The sequence below is a fragment of the Balearica regulorum genome, chromosome Z, assembly GCF_011004875.1.
Source record: "Balearica regulorum gibbericeps isolate bBalReg1 chromosome Z, bBalReg1.pri, whole genome shotgun sequence".
NCBI classification, from domain to species: domain Eukaryota; kingdom Metazoa; phylum Chordata; class Aves; order Gruiformes; family Gruidae; genus Balearica; species Balearica regulorum.
Window position 1 is genome coordinate 47,034,703 of NC_046220.1, and position 23,798 is coordinate 47,058,500.

General features: G+C 38.9%; 1 protein-coding gene across 1 annotated transcript in view; it reads left to right on the forward strand.

Moving 5' to 3' along the window:
• Window positions 1-23,798, forward strand: part of TMC1 (transmembrane channel like 1) — an 85,751-nt gene that overhangs the window by 33,603 nt on the left and 28,350 nt on the right. The window contains exons 6-9 of the mRNA XM_075739654.1: window positions 10,192-10,282; window positions 11,548-11,629; window positions 18,874-18,980; window positions 20,258-20,356. Coding sequence (XP_075595769.1) covers window positions 10,192-10,282; window positions 11,548-11,629; window positions 18,874-18,980; window positions 20,258-20,356 — 379 coding nt within the window. The remainder of the gene's footprint in view (window positions 1-10,191; window positions 10,283-11,547; window positions 11,630-18,873; window positions 18,981-20,257; window positions 20,357-23,798) is intronic.

Here is a 23,798-nt window from a genome sequence, read left to right on the forward strand (position 1 = left end):
CTGACAGCCAACATGGCTTCACTAAGGGCAAATCATGCCTGACAAATTTGGTAGCCTTTTACAATCAGGTTATAGTGTTGGTGGATAAGGGAAGAACAACTGACGTCATCTACTTGGACTTGTGCAAGGCGTTTGACACTGTCCCACACGACATCCTTGTCTCTAAATTGGAGAGACGTTGATTTGATGGATGGACCACTCAGTGGGTAAGGAATTGGATGGATGGTTGCACTCAAGGAGCTGCTGTCAATGGCTTGATGTCCAAGTGGAGAGCAATGATGAGTGGCTTTCCTCAGGGGTCGGTACTGGGACTGGCGCTGTTCAACATCTTTGTCAGCAACATGGACAGTGGGATAGAGTGCACCCTCAGTGAGTTTGCCAACAACACCAAGCTGTGTGGTGCGGTCGACACACTGGAGGGAAGGGATGCCATCCAGAGGGACCTTGGCAGGCTGGACAGGTGGGCCTGTGCGAACTGCATGAAGTTCAACAAGGCCAAGTGCAAGGTCCTGCACATGGGTCAGGACAACCCAAGCACAACTACAGGCTGGGAGGAAAATGGATTGAGAGCAGGCCTGAGGAGAAGGACTTGGGGGTGTTGGTTAATGAAAAGCTCAATATAACCCAGCAATGTGCGCATGCAGCCCAGAAAGCCAACCGTATCCTGGGCTGCATCAAAAGAAGTGTGACCAGCAGGTCGAGGGAGGTGATCCTGCCCCTCTACCCCGCTCTTGGGAGACCCCACCTGGAGGCCTGCATCCAGCTCTGGGGTCCCCAGTCCAAGAAAGACATGGAGCTGTTGGAGCGAGTCCAGAGGAGGGCCACAAAGAGGATTAGAGGGCTGGAGCACCTCTTCTATGAAGACAGGCTGAGGGAGTTGGGGTTGTTCAGCCTGAAGAAGAGAAGACTCTGGGGAAGACCTTATGGCAGCCTTGCAGTACCTGAAGGGGGCCTACAGGAAAACTGGAGAGGGACTGTTTACAAGGGCATGGAGTGATAGGACAAGGGGTAATGGCCTTAAGCTGAAGGACGGTAGATTTAGATAATAGGAAGAAATTCCTCACTGTGAGGGTGGTGAGGCACTGGAACCAGCTGGCCAGAGTAGTTGTGGATGTCCCCTCCCTGGAAGTGTTGAAGGCCAGGTTGGATGGGGCTTTGGGCAACCTGGTCTAGCGGACGGTGTCCCTACTCCTGGCAGGTGGGTTGGAACTAGGTGATCTTTGAGGTCCCTTCCAACCCAAACTCTTCTGTGATTCTGTGATTCTAATAGGTCTGTTGCTTAGGGCCTGGGAGAGTGGTGATGTTGTTTCCTGCACAACAATTTTGCATTCCTCTCTGTGGCTTCTTCCTCACTTTTTTCACACCTTCAGACCTGCAAAGATCTATGATGTCTCAAGCTGAGATTAGAGTCTGACAGTGCCAATTCAGCTTAGTTTCAAACTTCAAACAGAGGGACACTCTGCAGCAGAGCAGTATCCTCAGTCATGGTTCTTCAGAGAATAATCAGGGGCTGTTTGAAATATATCTTTCTAGAGACAAGGATGTAAATTAGAAATTAGAGCTGATCTAATTTACCAGTGCAACTCTATTAAGAATGCCATTTCAGCAATGAGTATCTCAGCCAGATTTTGACAGAAGGCATTTGCTACAGAGGAACTAGTTCTGCATCTATGTTCTAAAGTTACTGTTCATTCATGCACTTGCAGAACAAAAGAATGAACGAAAAGATTAACTATTGTACAAAGCAGTTACTAGAGCTAAGGAGAAATCACCTTTATCACCCTATACTTTTTTAGCTATGAAAAAACATTCCCTTGGTAGAAACTGGTTTTGAGTCATGAAAGCAAGGGGGTTGTTTCAACAATTTAAAATTTCTTTCATTTTTTCAAAACACAAAATTTGGTAGAAATGAAATCTTTCCTAAAAAATAGTTTGTCTGACCAATTAACACTTCTTTTAAAAGAGTAATATTTAGAATGAAAAGTCCTAATCAACTCTAATATTCACTCTTCTAAATAATATGAAAAAAGTATTTTTTGGTCTTATTTTAACATGAATATGTAACAAATCCTTAAGTATTCCTAGGGACCATTTTTTTTTTTCAATTTTTGAAAAAAATAGGTGCTGATACAGAACAAATATGGAAGTGGGGTTTGACTCAGAGTAAAGAACATTTCTTACAATGCTGCGAAGAAATTTCCCACAAATTATGTCTGTATGTGGAAGCTGGAAGACAAAGAATAGGAAAATTTCTTCTTCTACCTCCAAGATAGGCTGCTTTCCCCGTCCCCGTCCCCCCCCCCCCACCCCCATCCCATAATACTGTAAAACCCGCACAGGGGAAGAAAGAGATGACATAGGGAACTACTTGCTATTAATAACTGTTGAAACTGTTGACCAAGATTTTCAACAGCAAGAGATGCTAATAGAGTATTCAAAAGTCACTTGTTATTGATTTGGAAGTTTAAGGCGCTTAAAGATCACCTAGTTCCAACCCACCTGCCAGGAGTAGGGACACCGTCCGCTAGACCAGGTTGCCCAAAGCCCCATCCAACCTGGCCTTCAACACTTCCAGGGAGGGGACATCCACAACTACTCTGGCCAGCTGGTTCCAGTGCCTCACCACCCTCACAGTGAGGAATTTCTTCCTATTATCTAAATCTACCGTCCTTCAGCTTAAGGCCATTACCCCTTGTCCTATCACTCCATGCCCTTGTAAACAGTCCCTCTCCAGTTTTCCTGTAGGCCCCCTTCAGGTACTGCAAGGCTGCCATAAGGTCTTCCCCAGAGTCTTCTCTTCTTCAGGCTGAACAACCCCAACTCCCTCAGCCTGTCTTCATAGAAGAGGTGCTCCAGCCCTCTAATCCTCTTTGTGGCCCTCCTCTGGACTCGCTCCAACAGCTCCATGTCTTTCTTGGACTGGGGACCCCAGAGCTGGATGCAGGCCTCCAGGTGGGGTCTCCCAAGAGCGGGGTAGAGGGGCAGGATCACCTCCCTCGACCTGCTGGTCACACTTCTTTTGATGCAGCCCAGGATACGGTTGGCTTTCTGGGCTGCATGCGCACATTGCTGGGTTATATTGAGCTTTTCATTAACCAACACCCCCAAGTCCTTCTCCTCAGGCCTGCTCTCAATCCATTTTCCTCCCAGCCTGTAGTTGTGCTTGGGTTGTCCTGACCCATGTGCAAGACCTTGCACTTGGCCTTGTTGCAGGCTGGGGACATAGTGGTCCTTGCTGTTGAAAGCATGAGTGTGGCTCGAGTCCAGTCTTTTTCTCATTTCCAAGACAAACATTCTCCTTCAGAAGAGTTTTCTTGTTTTCATTTTCCTCTCACTAGTTTTCATGGTTTCTGAGTAATGTCATTTTGCCTGTTACATGGGAGATGACAATTTGTGTACATTTTCTATTGACACTGCCTACCTAGGGCAGCACAAAATTACCTGAAGAGACATCAGATGGTAATGACCATCAATCGTTATTTACAAGACTGAGATTTAGAGAGGGAAGTAAACTATTGAAAAGATTTTTGGATTAGAAAAAGGTACAAAAAAAATGCAACTCATGGGCCACAGCATCAGCTGTTGCGCATTGGAAAACCTCCAGGGAAAACTACCCCAATTTACCTCTGAGGATCTGATTTTGGGGACTGCATCCCTGTCTGTGTATCCTCCTGGCTGGCTTTTGCACTGATATGAAAGAAAGGAGAATGTTTAAAAGCTGTGCTGTTGTGTTTGGCTCTGCTATACTAATCTCACTCCCCTTGTTAGTGCACATACAACTTTAGCCAAAGTTTTGTGCTATAAAATAGCAAAGACTATTGACAGCTATGTGATTTATATCCACCAGCAAAGCCTATTATGGTACTGAATAATCAGAGAATTGAACACAAGAATCCAGAAATATGCCAACAGTAATCTCACTTTAACGTTATACCACAAGGCAGTTAGCAAACTATCAAAACAAATGAAAGGACAATATTAAAAAAAAAAAAAGGCACTGAATTGTCAAGCTTAAGCTTTTTAAAGGACTTCCAGTTAAATACAGGCCATAAAGAGAGCCATGAGAACTTCTTGGTTTTTTCTAAGAAAAACAGAGCAGAGCAGAGCAGTGTCGTCTTCATCTGCCAGGGACAAAATATAATGTGGCAATTTTTCAGTATTTTTTAACATCATTTAATTTATTGTAGGATTTATTTATTTAGATTACCCATCAAGACAGATGAATTGGAAAGAGAATATTTTACAACTACACAAAACCCAAAGATACATAAGGTGCATGTGTGGGATGGTGGAAATTTCTCATCTTTGAATGTGTTCTTTGTACTCCAGTGAATCAGTATTTCATCTCCCTTACTGTGAACATACTGGCAGTCCTGGAGGCCAGCCTGGATGTCCTCAAGGTCAACTGGGTATTAAATAACACTATAATTTGCCCATTATTACTGCTGAACTGCTTTTCAAGTGACCTGTGCATGACAACAGTTGTTTTGCGGTCATTTTTTAGCCAATATTTTAAGACTTGGAGAAGTCCAATATTAACGTGACATTTCTTTTTAATAAATTTTTAGATCTTGGAGACTGAAAACTTTCTGAACTGTGAAAAATTTCTGAAAAATGTGAGCAATCCACTTGAATCCTACTCACTAACAGCAACCTCTGAGAGCTGTAATTCATCCTCTCTCTACCACCCTGAAGTTCCCGAAGTATTGTACACCAAGTACTTTGGAACCTGTAACTCCACACCTAGTCTTAATAATTAACTCAGTCTCCTCTGGGACAATAATGCCCAGCCCCATACAACATTTATTAGTTTCTTGTATCTGTAATTCAATTAATAAGGTTTCTCTGAAGCTTCTTTAAATTCACAGTTAGCTAACAGGGCACACTTTGGCCTATCTTGTGATATAGATAATTTACATATAACACATGATACCAGTGATTACAAAGATCAGTTTTGTTGCTCTGCGTTGTTTTTGACACATCCTCATGTTAGTGAGGTTGCATTACTTCCAAGTAGGCATGCATATATATGTATGTGGTTTTGGCTCTTGTCGTGGTTTCTAAAAGAGTTCTATGGGTTTGGGACTACTTTTTATTGCTTGATCATCCTTTCTGTCCTCACATTTTATTATTAGCATAGAAGAAATAGAGGAAAGGATAAAGTGTGGCAAAAGTCTGCAGGGATGTACAAATAGAGGTCTTTCAGTAAGATAGTTTAGACATCAAGGTAGAAACCTGAATTAAGTAACATATTGGATTATATTTAACAAGAAAGAGCATGTGTCACAGACATAGAAAGGCCATTGCAAGCCTATGCCCTGACTTAATGGTGCCAAGTTGTTGCTGAACTTTTAAAGCCAAGAAGTTTAAATAGAAGTCAGGGAAAGGTCTCAACCTACAAATCACAGAGGTCAGGAGTAACCCACTGGGACTAACCTGTGACAGAGCTGATGAGGGAAGAAAAGCTGAGGGGAAGAAGGAAAATATGTTCTGTTTGATGGCTCCAGTATCATCTGGTAGTTATGGTTTCTGTATTACTTCCTTGCACATATCTGCATACGTGTTTCTACCTCATTACCCATAAGGTCTCTTTCAAGCCCTGCTTCTGCTCTGAATTCGTTCTTCAGATATTTCATTAAAACTCTTGCAGGAATTTTTCATAGAATCAAGTTGGTATTGAGATTTTCATTTAACTACCAATTAAATAAGATTCGTAAGTCATGCAAATATTCATGGATACAGCTAACAGGTAGCCTGCTATGGGGCAATTATATTTCCATGTGGTGGGATTCCCTTATAAGACATAGTCTCTCTAAATGAGTGGTATGCAAATGCTATTTAGAATGTTATTGGTAAAATCCACCACATACCAAAATGTAAGACGTCCTTGTAGAACATCGAAGGTAACTTGATTTCATTTATTCCAGAAATGAAAGAAGATTTTCATTCTTTTCTTTCACAAAATAATTTTTTTTTTTAAAATCTCATTTCTTTCAGTTGCATAATAATCACAGAATCGTAGAATCATTTAGGTTGGAAAGGATCCTTTAGATCACCGACTTCAACCATAAACTAACACTGCCAAATCCACCACTAAACCATGTCTCTAAGCACCACATCTACCCATCTTCTAAATACCTCCAGGGATGGTGACTCAAGCACTTGCCTGGGCAGCCTGTTCCAGTACTTGACAACCCTTTTGGTGAAGAAATTTTTCCTGATATCCAACCTAAACCTTCCCCAGCACAACTTGAGACCATTTCTTCTTGTCCTATCACTTGTTACTTGGGAGAAGAGACCAACACCCACCGGGCTACAACCTCCTTTCAGGTAGTTGTAGAGAGTGAGAAGGTCTCCCCTCAGCCTCCTTTTCTCCAGGCTAAACAACCGCAGTTCCATCAGCCGCTCCTCATAAGACTTGTGCTCCAGTCCCTTCACCAGCTTCGCTGCTTTTCTCTGGATACGCTTCCACACCTCACTTTCATTTATTAGCCACACTGGCTATTTGACTGGATATATAAAAGGCAAGGGACATACATTAAGACCTGATTTATTAATCTGCCCTTCTCTGGACACGCTCCAGCACCTCAGTGTCCTTCTTGTCGTGAGGGGCCCAAAACTGAACACAGTATTCAAGGTGAAATGTGAAGTAGCTTCACAAATATTATGCGTGCATGGGTCCAACTGGTTTTATGCTCCAGTCTTGCATGTGTAACTCAGTTGACTGCATGCGTAACTACCCAATAAGAAGTTTAACTGGTATCAGTTCATCATCTGGTTTGTTTGTGCTGCAATGATGAACTTGGTCCAATGCAGGCCAAAGGAGTGAAAATCTGAGAAAAACAGATTATAAAGCAGTAACATTTAGGGGCAGTTGATCACAGTTCTGTAACCAGTGTACACTGGAGCAGGTCAGTGTTGGGGAAGAAGAGATGCAAGGAAAAAGTAAACCTCAGCCACTGGCAAAGTAAAATCCATGGAAGTATTCAGGACAGTCATCAGCATTAAACCTGGAGATCTGGATCACCACCTTCAAAAATCAGTGTTTTGGTTTATCTAAATACTGCTAATGCTCTAACCTGAAAGACTGCTTGATGGAGAGTCCTGGAGGCAGACAGGGATAAGAAATACTAATTTTTTACAGTAAACCTTATAAAAAGACATTTCAAGCAAGTGAACAGAAGGCTTGGATTAAGACTTTAAAATAAACATTTTTATGACTTTCATTGTGGAAAGTTCCTTCTTGTTTTGGTTAGCTTGATTTTATAGCAGAACATGTTCGTGGAGAACTTTTGTGTTCAGCTACAGATGCAAAATGTTTGTATCTGCTATGGAGGATTTTTTATGTGTTAATGTTTTCATATTATCCCCTTAGATTTCTAACTAGTTGCTTCACTGTAAAAAAAGACAACTTACAATTTGAATCTTCATATTCTGTAGCATAACTGCACATAATTAGTGACTGAAAGCACAGATTTTCTACAGGTCTGCAGGTTTTGATTTCAGTAGTTTCTCATTAACAAGCTCCAATGCTTAAATTATATAATGATAGAAGTGGTGGTAGAAGGTTTTCCTCTTAAGTCCAGAATGCTGCTTTGGGAGATTGGTACATGTCCAGTTTATTGATTCTCTCTGCTTGTATGGTACTTCTCCAGCACTGACTGTTGAGTTTATGAGGAAGCTGCCATCTGCTGTTAGGACTGCCTTCTACATCCTGACAGTGCAACAAGATTTTAAAACCTGAGGACACATATTTAAAAGGGCCTCTTGGGCACTGGATTCCTGAAGCTGAAAGAATCTGTTTTCTCTGACTTATTTGAGAGTATGAAATTTAAGAGTAGAATTTTTTTGAGAATCAAAATGAAGGTATGAGATGTGAGTGAGTGCTGAGCCAGAAAATCTCTGAAGGACTCAAAGTGACTTGGAAAATAAAGAAGGCCCAGTCAATGTCAAAGTTAGCTAAAGTACAGAAAGATCAGACTCCAGAATCCAGAATACAAATGTGATCTAGAAGCACAGAATTGAGAATAAGGGATCTAGAGCCTTAAAAAGACACTGACTCAATCCCTGAGGAACACTTTGAAATGGTGAATAGGTGGGATGTGTGGCTGGGGTGGTGGTGGGTATTTTATCTTTTTTATCTGAATCTGTGCATGCCTTGTGCCACAGGGAAAAGGAAAAAAAAGAATGATTGAATTGAGATTCATGTCATTGTGTGTAGCTTTTTGGTTCGGCCAACCTGTGTCTTTGAAGGAGAAAACAGGATCTCAGATGTTGGGAAAAGGCATGCTCAGCTCCTGGGGAGGTCAGGTGAACGGGCACTGGTCCTGATGCCTCACCAGCTGGGTTTAGGTGTGCGCACTTGGAATGTGAGAGCGCTCAGAGGGCTCTTGAAGAGGGAAAGTTCTCAAAGACTGAAAACTAAATTCAGTAGCTCAATGTTGCACCATCTTGGGCAGTGTAGAAACAAAAGGCTGTTCGGAGCCTTGGTACTGCAAGCTAAAGAGGCTGGTACAGTGGGTGAATAGTGGGGAAAAGTTTTGATAAGTGTCCTGTTTTTTGGCTGGGATAGAGTTAATTTTCACAAGAAGCTGGGAGGGGACACAACCAGGATAGCTGATCTCAACTAGCCAAAGGAGTATTCCATACTATATGATGTCATGCCCAGTATACAAAGGGGGCTGGCTCGAGAGGAGGGGCCATTGCTTTGGGATGGAATGGGCGTCGGGCTCTGGCGGGTAAGCAAATTGGATCAGCTGCTTTGTATGTTCTAAACACTGTTGTTATTTTCCTTTTTCTTTGTTATCCTAGTAAACTGCCCCTATCCCAACCCACACGATTTACCTTTTTCTTCCAATTCTCCTCCCCATCCCACCAGGGGAAGAGGAGTGAGTGGCTGCATGGTGCTTAGCTGCTGGCTACTACTAAACCACAACACTTCAAATGATAGTACAAAGATCACCCTAAGTATTTGCATTTACTAAAAATACACAGTATTTTTAAAGATGTTGAGATTTTTAACCATGAGTTAAGAGAAGTTATGATGCAGCTAGTAGCCTTCTTCACACATAATTTCAATTCTCCTTTATCACAGCTACACCACTATTCTGCCAATGCTGCTGTCAGATTTTGCAGTTTGACACAATACTTTTGCTTGCTTACATAAAATATGCTAGTAGAAGATATAAGCATGATAGTTGATTTCACTCAGTGAACTTATCTGTAGCACTTCTGGACAGATATGCGACACAATTAACATTTTCCCAACGGCCTACCTTTTCCCAAGTGTTTAGAGTAATACAATATACAATGCTTTGCAATCATCTAGTACAATGATGAAATAGTTATAATCTTGTGCATACACTGACAGCTAAGATTTCTTATTCTGTTTTCCAGTGTTTTAGCTCAGGACATTTAGCCTTTAGGGCAAATTTTCCCAATAAATGCACACATGAAAGTCATACCTAATGGAAGAAATATTAGTATACTCTTGATCTCATCTGTTTATTGTTTTAATCCATAGACATTATGACTTTTAAAAACAATTTAAAAATCTTCCTTTCATACTTGTATCACCAGGGTACTATTTACATTTCATGTCTTCATAAGCAAAATTTTAGTCTTTTGGGGACCACTGAAGCGAAACTTCTAAGATATGATTCTGAGAATGGTACAGTTAGAGGTGATATATGCAGAAATTCTGAAGAGCTGAATTAAATCTAGTCTTGAGAAGGGTAGACACAGGGGAACCAGGCTCTAGTGTATACATATCTCCAAAATAAAAAATGAAAATAAATTTCCCTTAGGTAGCTGGACAACAATTTATATTTGGAACCAGGAGGAATAACAGTTCGTAAGTGGCACAAACAGGCAGCAGCAGAACTGCAAAAGAAAGTCACTGTAACTAAAAATATTTTATAACATTAACTGGATACAAGCAGATCTCAGAGCTCCAAATGCATTTGGATTAGAGCAGATGACTGAAGTTGCTTGTTCTGTTTGCACTACATATGATTAATCTTCTGTGAAATACAAAACCTCAGAGGTTTTCTTTCTAAACATTACTAAGGGAACAAGATTATACAAAACTCTATGAGGAGTTAGAACACACAAAAAATTACATTGCTATGGTAGAGACAATATCATGTTTACTATAGCATCATCTATATCTCTTTTGCCCTCATTTTCCAGGGAAGCCCAGCTTTTTGTGGAAAAGTTTGAAGGTGCTCTTGGAAAAGGAAAAGGAAAAAAATTCTATGCATACAAAGTGATGATGACCAAGGTAAATTTATTATTTTACTGACTTCATGTAATGCAAATGGGGAGCCTTTTGGAGATTATTGCCATGCCTATCCATCTTCCAAAATAGAGTTCCTTGTCTTTCATTGCATTTTAATACTTTTATTTCCACTGCTCTTGCATGAAAAGATTTCTAATGCAAGCTCACAGTTTGACTGAGACTTGTCATCAAGACAAAAATCAACTGTTTCGCAAGAGTTTGCAAGAGTTTAATATCTTGTGAAAGTTAATTCATCTTGGTGTAGATTGCATTTTTCTGTGGACTGAATCCCAAGCTCAGTCTTTCCCTTGAGACAGCCCTCTATGAAGGATCAAAAAGTGTCTTTTTGCACAGCAAAAATACTGGAGGCCTCTCACTGAGCCAAGGTTCTAGGGCCATGTATATCCTAGGAAGCAACATGGTGCTGTAAGATTGTGGCTGAAAGGTCTTTCAGTGGTTGTTGAGGACCCAATGTCTACACAATATGCATTCTGGCAGGTCTTTGGGCTAAGTCCTGTGTAGTCCAAGGACTAAATACCCAGTAGCGGTGGATGTGGATTATCACGCTCCTCAGGTAGACTCCTCAAGTACATCTTTTGACTTAATGTTATGCTCTGGCACTGCTTTACAGTGCAGATGTAAGTGTGGTAAAATAGGGATGGTTTGGGAGATTCCCTTGAAAAGCACACTTGCCCTGAACTAAAATGCTGATGAAGAATGATGCTAAGAATATTTGGCAGTACTACTTGCTCGGCCAAGTTTACCCTCAGTTAGACCAGATTTTCTGCAAGCAGTTGTGTAGTCACATCTTGTAAGCGTTAATGTGCACAAAAAATAATTAGGGTTTCAAACACAGCTGAGCACAGGAAGCTCAATTAGAGCACTTATGTTTATCCAATAGAAAAAGTACAGGGTAGAGTAATTGTAATTAAATGACACAGCTTGAGCTCCAGATCTGAATTTTGAATAGCAAAAGAAACAACAAATTAAATTCTCAGAAACAATTCTAAAAAAAAAATAATGGCATGAAAGGAAGCGATTACTTAATCATTCCTCTTGTGGAAGAAATAGGGACTTTGTACAAAGCCAGTAGGAGACATATTCAGAACAAACAAAAGGAGATGGACCTTCATAAGATAGTACTTCATTGTGATGGGCTCTGCTAAAGGATGCTGTGGATGATTAAGATGTTACATTAAGTCAAGAGGAAATTGAGGATCTGGGCACTGAGATGATGGTGGTTTTTTTTAATCTGTGACCCTTTTCAGAAATGGATGAAATTTCAGAGAGATTTTGAGAATTTTAAGACAGCCTGCATACCATGGGAAATGAAAATTAAAGAGATTGAAAGTAAGTACTTATGGAAGGTAATAAAAAATAGTATCTAGTATCATATTCCTGATGCATGTCAAAATGGCAAATTACTTTTCAATACTTTAGAAATACATGTCTGTGTTCAATGTGTAGTATAAAATCAGTGAGTATTTTTCATTAATATTTATTGAGCTTAATATAGTAGCTAGTTGAAAATTTCCTTGAGAAAGTGTTAGTCACGTTACAGATAAAAATCTTCAATATACAGGTGACAGTTCAGGAGCCAGTGTTGAATTTAATCCTGGAAAAGTGGAATTGGGATTTAGCTACTGCCCACCTTAAGTTTATTTTGTCTGTATTTATACTAAAATAATTTCTGTGATGTTTTTTCATCATATTGAGCCTTAAGTAAGAGGCATTTTGGCATTATTTCTCTCATTTTCAGTCATATAATACAACACAGAGAAAACTATAATGGTCTTAGATGTCCCCATATATTAGGCATAAATATAAAAAACCCAGTGTAGTTAGTACTACAGGTATGTTTGAGAGTAGGTTTTTGGGACAAATCAGCTTTATGTTTCAGTTCCAGTGATGAATTTAAACTGCATCCCTCTCTTCGAAGGAAATTTGGCTTAACTGGGTACCCGAGTGAGGCCCTGTCACTCATGAAAGGCAGATGAAAATGCAATAGAAACTGATTTTAGAGAAGCTGCCTCTGGAAGAAGCCATGGGTTGTATCAAAAGGCAATAACCAGAACAGTGGAAGAACACAAAAATGATAACTTGTAAATTTTCTGGAGTTCTGGACTGCAAAATAACCCTTGAGGAGAATTTATATAATGTCCTTAAACATATGGTCTACAGACTGCTGAACAGATTATCTATTCACTTGAGGTGGAGTTTAGAAAGAAGCTGCTGCATATGTCTAGTTAAAATCAAACTTAGCAGCAAAATGCACATGGTCTCTTACTGGTCTGGACACAGACATCTTGAGGATCTGTGAGAGTGACAAGTATCTACAACTATCTGTAGAGGAGTAGTCCTGACACAAGCTGTTCTGCTAGTAATAACTTCCAACAGACACATTTCTTGTAAAATCAGAATGTAAAAATAGAACAGGGCCATTTCTCCAGTCCTGCTTTCTTTATCTATTTATTTTTTCATTTGAAATGAGTAACATTTTTGCTGTCACCTGGAAGGTCCCAAAATCACAGTGGGATAGTACCTTTTCGTAATCTCAAGGGGTAATATTGTGAAGTTTACTCTTTTTCTATTAATTTTTTTTTCTGTTCAGCATATTGCTAAGGCAAGCTGCAATTGCTTTTACTTGCAGAAACAATCCTCTGTCTGAATATTGGTAATTTAAGAAGTACAGTTAACCACAGTTTGGTCCAAAACTTTATTGTCTAGAATAAGGCTTGATTTCAAGGGAACAACTCTGAAATATTGCCAAGGAAAAGAATTTTAAGTCACAATTTATTTGATTCTGGTTAATCCAAGCAGTAGCTCTCCATGTGTACCTCCTATTAGTGAATTTGTAGTACTTAGATCAAAGTCATCTTAATGATGACACTGATAAAGCTGTAAAGTCCCAGGAAAAAAAAAGGGGGGGGGGGGGTGTGTTAGAAAAGGAGGACTGAGGGAAACTGACATGGAAAAAAGCTGGTCTCTGTGTAAGGTAAGAGTAGAGATTAGAAACATTGAGTCACATAGACCAAAAACCTGCTGCTTTAACTTTTTCTAGAAACCTAATTGTCATCCTAATTTATATGTAAATGGAACGTGTACCACATTGGTAATATTGTATCAAGTTTAGTAGAAGGGGAAGGTCCTCTGTTTCTTGGCATTTAACAAACTGTTGGTGCTGAGTCAAGGATTACCCTGCATTATCCAAATTTCAAGTTAGCAGAGTTGGTATGAGTTCATTTGTAAAACATTTTTTTTTAATATCAAACCCTGATCAAAATCTCCAGAACATACTGGAGGAGCAGCCACCTTTCCAACACAGTCAGCTTCGAGCTTGTATGTATGAACTCCAGGGAATGAAATGTTCTTAACAATTGCTGTCTTCAGACATGCAGTTGTGCTAAAGAAGCAGCAGAAACAACTGTGCAAGGGGAGGCATGTTTCCAGATGTCTCCAAACAGCAAAGACCTGATTCTCCTTTGACTCCTAGCACCAATGGCTTTGACTTTTGGAGGCCAGTTCAGCCCCTTGTAAAATGACAGTAACACTCCTGACTTAAACACATGACATCAGATGATGATCAGGATGTGCTTGGTACTGCTTTTAAAGAATTTGGCAGAAAAATATCTTTGGTTGCTTAAGACTTTACATAAGACTTGCTAAAAGCAGCACATTAAACACTTTAGACAATCTTGTTGGCACAGGCAACACCTTGCATATAATGACTGGATCTTTCAGACCACTCAAAATACTCAGGAGTGGTTGAAGAAAATGGTTGAACACTAGACTTGGACACCAGGATTAATACTTAAAAAGATACTTTCTGGGATAGTATTGTTTGTGGTGAGTCCTTAGTCATGTTAGTTCCCATGGCCTGCAGTCTCATGTGGCAAAAATATGGTTTTATAAAGGAAATCAGCGAGAACACTCTTTACATGGCAGCTCATTTTTGGAGGATAGAGTACAGTGAAACAAGCAGCAAATGACATCAGGTTGTGACAGGTAAAGTGGGCTGTTTGGACCACTTTTGGAAATCTGATGATGCAAAATGTGCTGGTTCAGTTCTCCACTACAGAGCTGAGTCTGTACAACTGCTTTCCATGTCACTACACACTTTAATATTTTTTAAACTCGTGTTTCTTTTGTGATAAATTTTCCACCAGCACACATGCATCCTCCATGATCACTGCTAATATTATGCTGTAAGCTAGTTTCTTTCCAAAGGCAGGCACTAAGCACAGAAATGTAAGTATTAACAGGGTACAAGAGGTCATGTCAATAGCACCTAAAAGAGAGGCAAGAATTTATGAAATTTCAAGTTCTCTTTGAATCTTGCATGACCACAGCTAAAAGAAAGTGTAAGCAGCAGAAGCATGAATGGAACAAAAGCCTCACACTTATGTGCAGACTACTCTGTAAAGGGAAACTATTCATTTTGGCTAAATACCTTTGTGTGAGGAAATAGTTTATGCTCAGCAAACGTTAGCTTCCAACCAGTAACTTCTCAGTCATCTCTGTGCTCTTACATTAAGATAATTTGCATTTTCTGATCTCCAAGTGAACTCTTTATAAAACAATCCCAAACGAACAAGGCAAAAACTGTTCACAATAGAAAATGGGAGAAGTAAATATAATTTTCTAACCACTGAGAAACACTAATGTTTATTCTTCAGTCCTTCTAAAAAACTGCACCTGAACAACGGAACATGACTTGTCCAAAAGAAAACAGTGTCAGATCACTAACAATCTTTGCTCTATAAATTAGTGTTAGTGCAGAACTATCATGATATCTACTTTGAAATCTAGAGGATCAACAAAGCAAAGGAGATCAAGCCATACGTTGATAAAATAGCAACGATTAGTCTTATTTGTGATGCAGTTCAGGAGTTAACATGTAATAGAGGCTCTTTTTTCAAAAAACTGATGATTATACTGTAGCATTGTTGGGTGACGGTCCATTCTCAAATGTGGCCAGGATTATAGACAGATTGCAAATGAAAAGTGAATTATGGTTCTGTATAGTGACAAAAGATCAATTAGGTACTACTGGGGAAGATTTCCTTGACTTAAAAAGAAAAACTGTACTGGTAAAACAATATTAGATGACATAGAAAGTTTTCTGTCATGTAAACTGAAGAGAATAGGTAGCTGTGCCACCCTACCACTGCCAACTGATGCAGGAAACTTAATAGGAAAAACAATATTGAAATAAACACACTTTCTGAGAACAACAGAACTGCTAAATTCACATAAAGTCAATAGACATAGTATAGCTTTGGGAAAAAAAGAGGTCAAATGAAGAATGTGTTGAACTTGGGTAAGTGGCACACATGTGCCTGGCAGTGCTGCTGAACTGAAAAGTTCCTTGTGCCATTACTTATACACTAGAAAGACCTGGGAAGAAAATGCTTCACAGTGAGCAAACTCTCTCTATCTATCTGGAGTTGTGTTGGTAGGCCTGGGAACTCACAAGGTGCAAGACACAATTTTATCAAGCTTTTTTTTGTTAATGTAGTTTCAGCTTGATGGGGAAATTTAAACAGACTTCAGGAAGAGACTGTTGATAAAAAAAGGGCTTCTTTAGGGTGTGTCAGACTAATCTAAGAAGAAGATCAACTAATATTATAGGTAAATCTGACCGTTTGCCTCTGCTTTGAAGAAACAATTCTGGTTTTATTTCAAGGCCACTTGTAGATACCCAAGAACCACCTTGACTATATCAAGTTAGATAATTCAATGGTCTCACTACTGGGCCTTAGAGGTGCTACAGTAGAATATAGGAAAAATAAATAAATATTATTAACTATCAATCATTATTAATTCACTATTAATATTGGCATGAGAAGACACAGCCCTGATGTAAACTCTCATACTGTGTCTTAAACTACAAACTTGTATTAGCCACACATTTAAACTTTATACAGGGATTGTTTCCATGGGCCTATGGATCAGTAGCAAGGGTTATGTTAATGTTTAGATACTAAAACCCCTGAAAGTATTTTCCTTTCTGTGATAATTATAATCAACAACGTAATCTAATAATAAAAAATTAAAAAAATAAAGAAATAGAGTAACGAAAAGGAGAAAGAAAGTACTAACTACATTAAAGCCCTAGCAAGAAACCTCAACTTTAACTTCTGCCTTATTTTATAATGGTCCCCACTATAACAAATATAGCCCTTCTTATCACAGCCCTCTTCAGTTGGGTCTGACTCTTCCAGGTTGCCAGCTATCTAGAAAACCTAGCTATCAGCATGAAGTTCTGGGCTATCTCAGGTAGGCTTCCTGCTTCAAGATGACAGTCCTTTCTAGCACAGGGAGCCCAGCTTCAGAATAAGAGGCATCAAGCTTTGCTGTGCTGCATCCTTGTGTTGGAAATAGGTGAATCTGCTATTGGGGTTTTGATGTTTAAGAGAGAAGTTGGTAAGTATATGAAGTATTTCTATTTAGAAAAGAGGTGCTTCTTTTCCTTACAGAACAGACATTCAGTAATATCTGTACATAAGGACTTTATGGGAAACACACATTTCTCTGCTGGGACAGGATGAGCATCTTCATTCCACTATTTATGCTATACATGCCACTATGCATGCCAATGCATGGTATGGTGAAGCTGTGGATGTGGGAAAAGATGGCTAAAGTCTACTTTAAAGTATTACTTTTTCATTCATACCTGGAGCATGCTGCACCCCAGAGTGGATTTAAAACACTGGTGAAACTTGGACTGGTTTTGTTCATAGATGGTGCAGGCTATTGGTACCATTTTTCATGTTCCCTGTTGCCCCCTGTTTGGACCTACGCATTCTGGAAATGTAGTTAAGGGCATCCATAGCTAAATTATTCTCATCCCCAGCTAAGCTTATCAGTCATCAGAGGTTTCTGTTCTTGCTTCGTTGGTGAAAATCCATGAACAGTCTGTGCATTGTTACTTGCAATAACTATAATGATGCACGTAATTCCAGTGCAGTGTCAATGCGGATGTTACAGATGGATGCATGGCAGTGATTTCATCAGTATAACTGACACAAGAACTATAACTAAATGTATGTAAAGAAGCCATTCCCAAAAAGAATGGGGATATTAGGATTCAAGCAAAAGAACTTATACATCATGGAGAAGTCTATAGTACCAAAATTCTTGGAATCAGGAATCTTCCTAGTTTCCTGCACTTCATTTGTTTGAGTCCGTAGCATCCCCAAAGTCATAGTTGGGTAGTAATTGGGTAATTGGCATATCACAACCAGACTGACTAACTCAAAGTCTCTTGCTTTACGCCTCTACCCAGACTTCCCAGTATCTACATCACTGCTAAATTGGCAGCTACTTCATGCAAAATTTTAAAACTGTGGTTTCATTCTGAACTGTGAATAAAGCAGATTTTGAAATGCTGAAATCCTTGACAGAATGACTTGTCCCTCCCCTGCACAGCCTCAATAAATGCCTCTTACTGGTCAGTCTGTGTTTATACTCTGGTGTTATACCAGTCTAAGTGTATTAAATTTTCTACTGATTTTGTTGTTATAGTAAAATGTGCATATATATGCTCCAAATAGCACCACCCATGTTAACCTCATTTTACAGAATGGAAGAATCTGTTACAAGGCTTGCAAAACAGTTTGGAAATACTGATGCAAACTCCTCTGAACAGAGGGGACTTACTTGCCATCAGAGTGCATCAGGCTCCTTAAGTAGACTGTGTGTGAAGAAACCTGTTGAAAGGTCACTTTTATTTCTTCGAAGCACTGGTAACAGAACTGAGATCTGGTATTTTGCTAGCTCTGACAGACAGGTGAACACAACTGCCAGCTGTCCTGTATTCAGCAGAGTGGTTCTGCACCAAGCATCATTTAAACTGTTATTTCTGTTTGGCCTGAGTTGCAGAGTTTTGGTCAAATCAGGTTAATGATTGATCAAATTAGTGCTCACTGATTCCCCTGCAGTCTCTTCTTCTTCACACAGGTCTGGGTCAGGGGTTTAGAGTGGGTGGAGTCCAAGTTATCATCTGTGCACCTGGTGATGGGACTGCCTCCACACCTGGGTGCAGGTGGAACACATAGGTAGCATAGTAAGGGAAAGAAAGGGTGAAAACACTTCCAGATCTTTTTGTTCTTCCCTGGTGAACGACTTGGGTGAGCACTCCTATAACAGCACTTACAAGTACCTTGTGCTCTTGAAAAGTCTATCCCCACTGGCTAATTCTGTGCTGCTTCCTATAAAACTGGGCTGGTGCTGGCTTAACATGTCAAGAATGCTTACAATCCACATCAGACAAAAAACAAAAATAAAAGTGTGATTTGCTTTGAATCCTGCTGCTAGAGGATTTATTAGTAAATATAACAGCTTTTATGTGACCCTAAACACCCTGTATGAATAATACTTCTATATTTGTTTGTTTCTGTTTTCTCTGCCAGGTTGGTGAATGTTAGTATGCAATCTGGAAAAAAGTTATTAACATTATGGTAATAAAGAAAATGAAAAGCCTCCCACAATTTTATTTATTTTAAATAAACTTTGAGCAACTTCATCTTAAGGTAAAACAGCATAAGAGGACTAACTTATCTGGCCTTTTTTCACATCTCATGTTTTCATAGGTCATTTTGGCTCATCAGTGGCATCTTATTTCATATTCTTGCGCTGGATGTATGGAATAAACATGATTCTCTTTGGACTGACCTTTGGACTTGTAATGGTACCTGAGGTGGGAATCTTTTTAATTATCATTGAGAATTGTTATGTAAATTTCTGTCTTTGCAGTGAGATTTCATAGGGCTGGACCTTTTAATAAATTTGTAATCTCTTTATGCTCCATTTAAAAATATTACGGTGTACTAAGTCTGTAAAGATGCACTTTCTTTGTGGACAGTTGTCTGTACAGAGAGATGTCTTGAAATAGACATGACAGAAAAATATATATAGATTTGTGTCCTGAAAGTGTTTTCCCATGGTCTGGGATGGTGCTAAACTTTTTTTTTTGTCTATGGAGAACTGAGGAGAGGAACTGAGACTAAGAGGCAGCCAAGTGGAGTACATTGGCTAAAATGTGCATTGCAATAGAAAGATACATTCCAGGCCTCTGAGACACCATGGATCCTTTCCAGTTGCCTTAATACCCACATGCTGATAAGGCCCAACAGGGCTGTAAAGTCACAAGACAGACCCCTCATGTTTTGTGCTGTGTGCAGCATCACTGTTAATCATGCTGCTCAGAGAAGATGCAATTCAGGGAGAAACCACTTCTGTGAAATGTAATATTTTTCTAGTTCCTTTGAGCCACCACATTGTCTTCTTAAGAAGAGGGCTTATATGGAATTAAAAGTTTTGTGCCATCTCTCTGATTTCACTATTCCACACCCTTTTACTAGTCTAGTAAGTTGATGGGAAGGAGTCCGGTATGAATTTCCAGCAGCTCCTAGTACAGCATTTCAGTAGCATGATCCATCTTCCATTGAAGCTAAAAGAGAAAATGCTCAACAGTTTTCAGAGTAAAGCCTGGAAAGGACATCGTGAGGACATATACTGTGTCTGAGCAAGCATTTTGCCAGCAGCAGTGAGACTCTCAAAATCCAAAAACTGAATCCTTAGCATCTTCCCATACATTTCAATTCAAAACCCAATAAAGTTCATAATGCAAGAAAAATTAATCCTCTGGTCTTGTCTGTAAGTCAAACACCACTAATCAGAGGAACTGGAATTTCGACTTCTCTGTTGCCTTTGCATGTAAGAGGCACAGCTTGACAATGCACGGATACTAGTGGAACATCGCTTTAAATTTAGAAAACACTATTAATGCGTACTTTAGGCATAGTTTCAATTATTAATGTAAGGAGCAATGAAAAGAATTGGAGAATTAGGTCATCCTCATTAAGGAGTTTAGGAGCATAAACCAAATCTTCCTAAGAAATGACAGATTACTGTCCCTTCCCTTTGTTGGTATTTCACTTTAAAGTGTAAATTTCTCTCATTTTTTGGTTCCAGGCTTTGATGGGGAAGCCCTATGGCTCTTTACCTAGAAAAACGGTCCCAAGAGCTGAAGAAGCAAGTGCTATGAACTTTGCTACTCTCTGGGATTTTAGTGTAAGTGCATAGACTTGCAATACTGCATATTCACTTGACTCTTTGATTATTATTATTATTCATTATTTAATACTCAAAGATTTAATATGAAATATTTAAGGAAAAAATGGCAATAGAATTAATTTACTTCCTCCTCCCACCCCCAAGTTCTGAGTATAGATGTTTCCTTCATACAAAACATATAATGAAGCTCAATGTCCACACACACATTTCAGTATATGTAGCAATCCAAAGACACGTGGGAAAAAGTCTCAAAGCTGAATTCACATCCCTGGATACTGACTTTCCATTTCTTGTGGGTGAATTTGGTCCTCTGTTTTTATATGATTAGGGTTCTGAATTTGAGGATACAGTGTGAATTAGAAAAAAGAAAAAAAGTCCGATAATGTGCTCTGTAGGCTTTTTATAAAACAAAGAATGCTATATTTAGTTTTTCTCAGCCTTACAGAATATGCAGATATCTTAGCTTAATTGAGAAGCATGTCTTAATTCTTTACTGTTGATGTGCTGCCCAGTCTAGTCTGAGGTTCTATATCTCCTTTACTGGCAAGATAATGGTATATTCCTAAATATATCATACCGCTTTTTCTTCCTGAAAACAACAGTTTTATCTACTTTGCACATGGTATGTCTCTGTAGTTGGCCTCTTTATATAAAGATGATACTACTTTGCATAAAGCCAGCTGATAAATTTGGTATTACCATATGTTGCTTAGAAGGCTGTTAGGTTTTTCTATGGCATGCAGTCAATGTCATCAAAAGGTATTCTTCACCTGTGAAAGGGTGCAACCATCTAGTTCAGATTTACCTTCAGATTAATGGAAGAAGTATCCATTCAACTAAGTGTGATTTGTCCCTCAATCTGCTGCACTCTTTTCCTTCTGTAAGAAGTACCAAGACTTTTAAAGAGTTATGCAAATACATATCTTTTAGCACTTGAGGTGTTTTAGCAACAGCAAGCATGAATATGATTTTGGAAGCAGACCCATTGCTTGGAAAAATAAACTCAGGTGCAAGTTCCTCCAGTTTACATATCAGCCTCTCCAGCTATCTGCAGAACAACTCATCTAAATGTGGCATTACCATGTAGATTTGGCCCATATGAAGTCCTATGCCACCCATGCGGGTGGGGAGAACTATGCAGGCTGTGGAGCTCTACACAGGCAATCCCAGGAGGAGCACAGGCAGATTTTCATACCTGTCCCCTTTCCCACAGGAGGCCATCTCTGATCTCTCCTGAAAAAACATAACAACGGTATGGTGTCTATGCCTTTTTTTTTTTTTAATATTGCTCTTTTTTAGTATGCTTAAGGTGTGGAGAGATCCCTAATCTTGTGACATGCAGATCTCAAACAGGATCCCTTGGTTTGTGGCTCATTACCTTCATGTGAAGACTCAGATGCCAAATTTTGGTCCTTTATTTAGCTTCTTTGTCTCTATTTTCAATATTCAGCTATCAGTGGAGGAAGAATCAGGTTGTAAGATGACAGAACATAAAAAAGAACTGGACTGGATATACCTATTTTCTCATTTACAAACAAATATTTCAGGCTTATTAACTGTAGGCAACTGAATTCAAAGAAAATAATATAATAATAGGTAGAAATTACAATGTTTATCTGTCTCTTGAATATAAAGGTATGTAAAGTGAACAGATTACTTTTGTTTTGCCACATAAAGTGATGGATCCTCCTTGGATACAGAAGGTTAGAAAGATCTTTCTAAAAAGCCATGTATGTAACATTTATGCAGTATGACTACTGCATAAAATGTCATTGCGTCTGGTTCATCAGGAGTTGTATATTTGAGTGAGGGGAAGAATATACCTAGACATGTAGCTGGAGAGTTAAATAATGATGACAACATTATAAAATTAGAACTTAAACCATCAGGGAGATACTGGGAAAAAAAGGAATCACAGTAACTTGAAGATTTTGTAAAGAGAAGAGAGACTAGAAGAGCTTTATAGAGCAAATGGGAACAAAGTTTTTATAAAAAACATATTTGAGAAAAGATGAATGAAGACAGATGATGGAAAGAGAGAAGTTTATAATAACTGACAGAAACAGAATCTGACAGCTCTGAAGAAGAAAGTAGAGTAAATAAAGAGTAGCAGTTAACACAAGGAGAAAATGCAAAGGTAATAAATACAGAGCAGGGCAGTGAAAGAGATGGATCCCCTGAAATACTGAGGGGCAAAAAGAATTTTCTTGAGGCATGTCAGATTGACAAATACTCCTTGAAATAATGACATCTTTAATTAAACAGCACAGTTCTTGTATGCTACCAAGTAAGTTACAAATAAGTGAACCCACATCAGCGAACATTATTTCATCCTAAAAAAAAGCACCAAATCCCACCAATACTTAAGACAGTAAAGAAAAGATAAGCTCAACGTATCTTTTGCTTTTTTGCACTTGAAATTGTACTCATTTTACTCACATGTCAAAGAGAAATAGTTTTGGATTTTGATGTATTTTACTTGGAATTCAGTTTTAACTTTGTATATTTTACAGTTCAGATAATAAACCAAACCTTAGAAAATGGGACTCTCAAGGCTCATTTCAATAAAGTATTTGACCGATATTCTTATCTCACTCCTCTTTTATGTTAGGCTCAGAAAGGAATGCAAGAGATCTTCCATGCATACCTACCTTTACACAGCTAAATGTATTTCAAGTCTCATGGTGAAATGCAGTAGGCAAAACCCAAGAAACAACATACTGAATGACATGCAGTGCAGGAATTATCCGTGACTGCAGAGCACAGTGACTTAAAAAGCACTTTAATACTCTGAGGGATCCAAGAGGCTCTCCAGAGCTTTGTTAGGCTGTATTGAAACCTGGTCTAAGATGGAATTATAGGAAGCTTTAATGAGCAAAAAAAATTGCAAAAGACATACTATTGAATTTGAATGTGGCCTGACTGGTGTTGATGTCTTACTAGTAATTGGTAATAAATGTGTTCTATAACAATATTTCCCTTATTGTAGAAGAACATACTCTTATCTGCTATGTGTGGGCATATCTCTCAAAGATAGTCTGATATGAAAAAAAATTGAGATATGTTGACTACTAAATCAAGACATTTCTAATAATATTTCTGTTTATCATGCATTACTATTTCATTTTCAGCTTAGAACTGCAAATTAGGTTTTCCAGATAACATTGTGACTCATTTAATATATAATAAGAGCCACAATAAATAAAATGCATGTTTTGCAATAACATAGAAGAGAAAGATGTTATTTAATTTAAGTAAATGAGTGTCTGAAAAGCAGAAGGGAAGTAAATAGCTTTTTTAATTCACAAAACCCTCAGCTTACAGTATTAGTGTCAAAATAATGCATGGTCTATCCACCAATTACATGGTCAAATACTCTGTATTTGACTTGAAATCATTACATCCAGCTGGAGCTTTGTCACTGCTGTGCATATGCTGA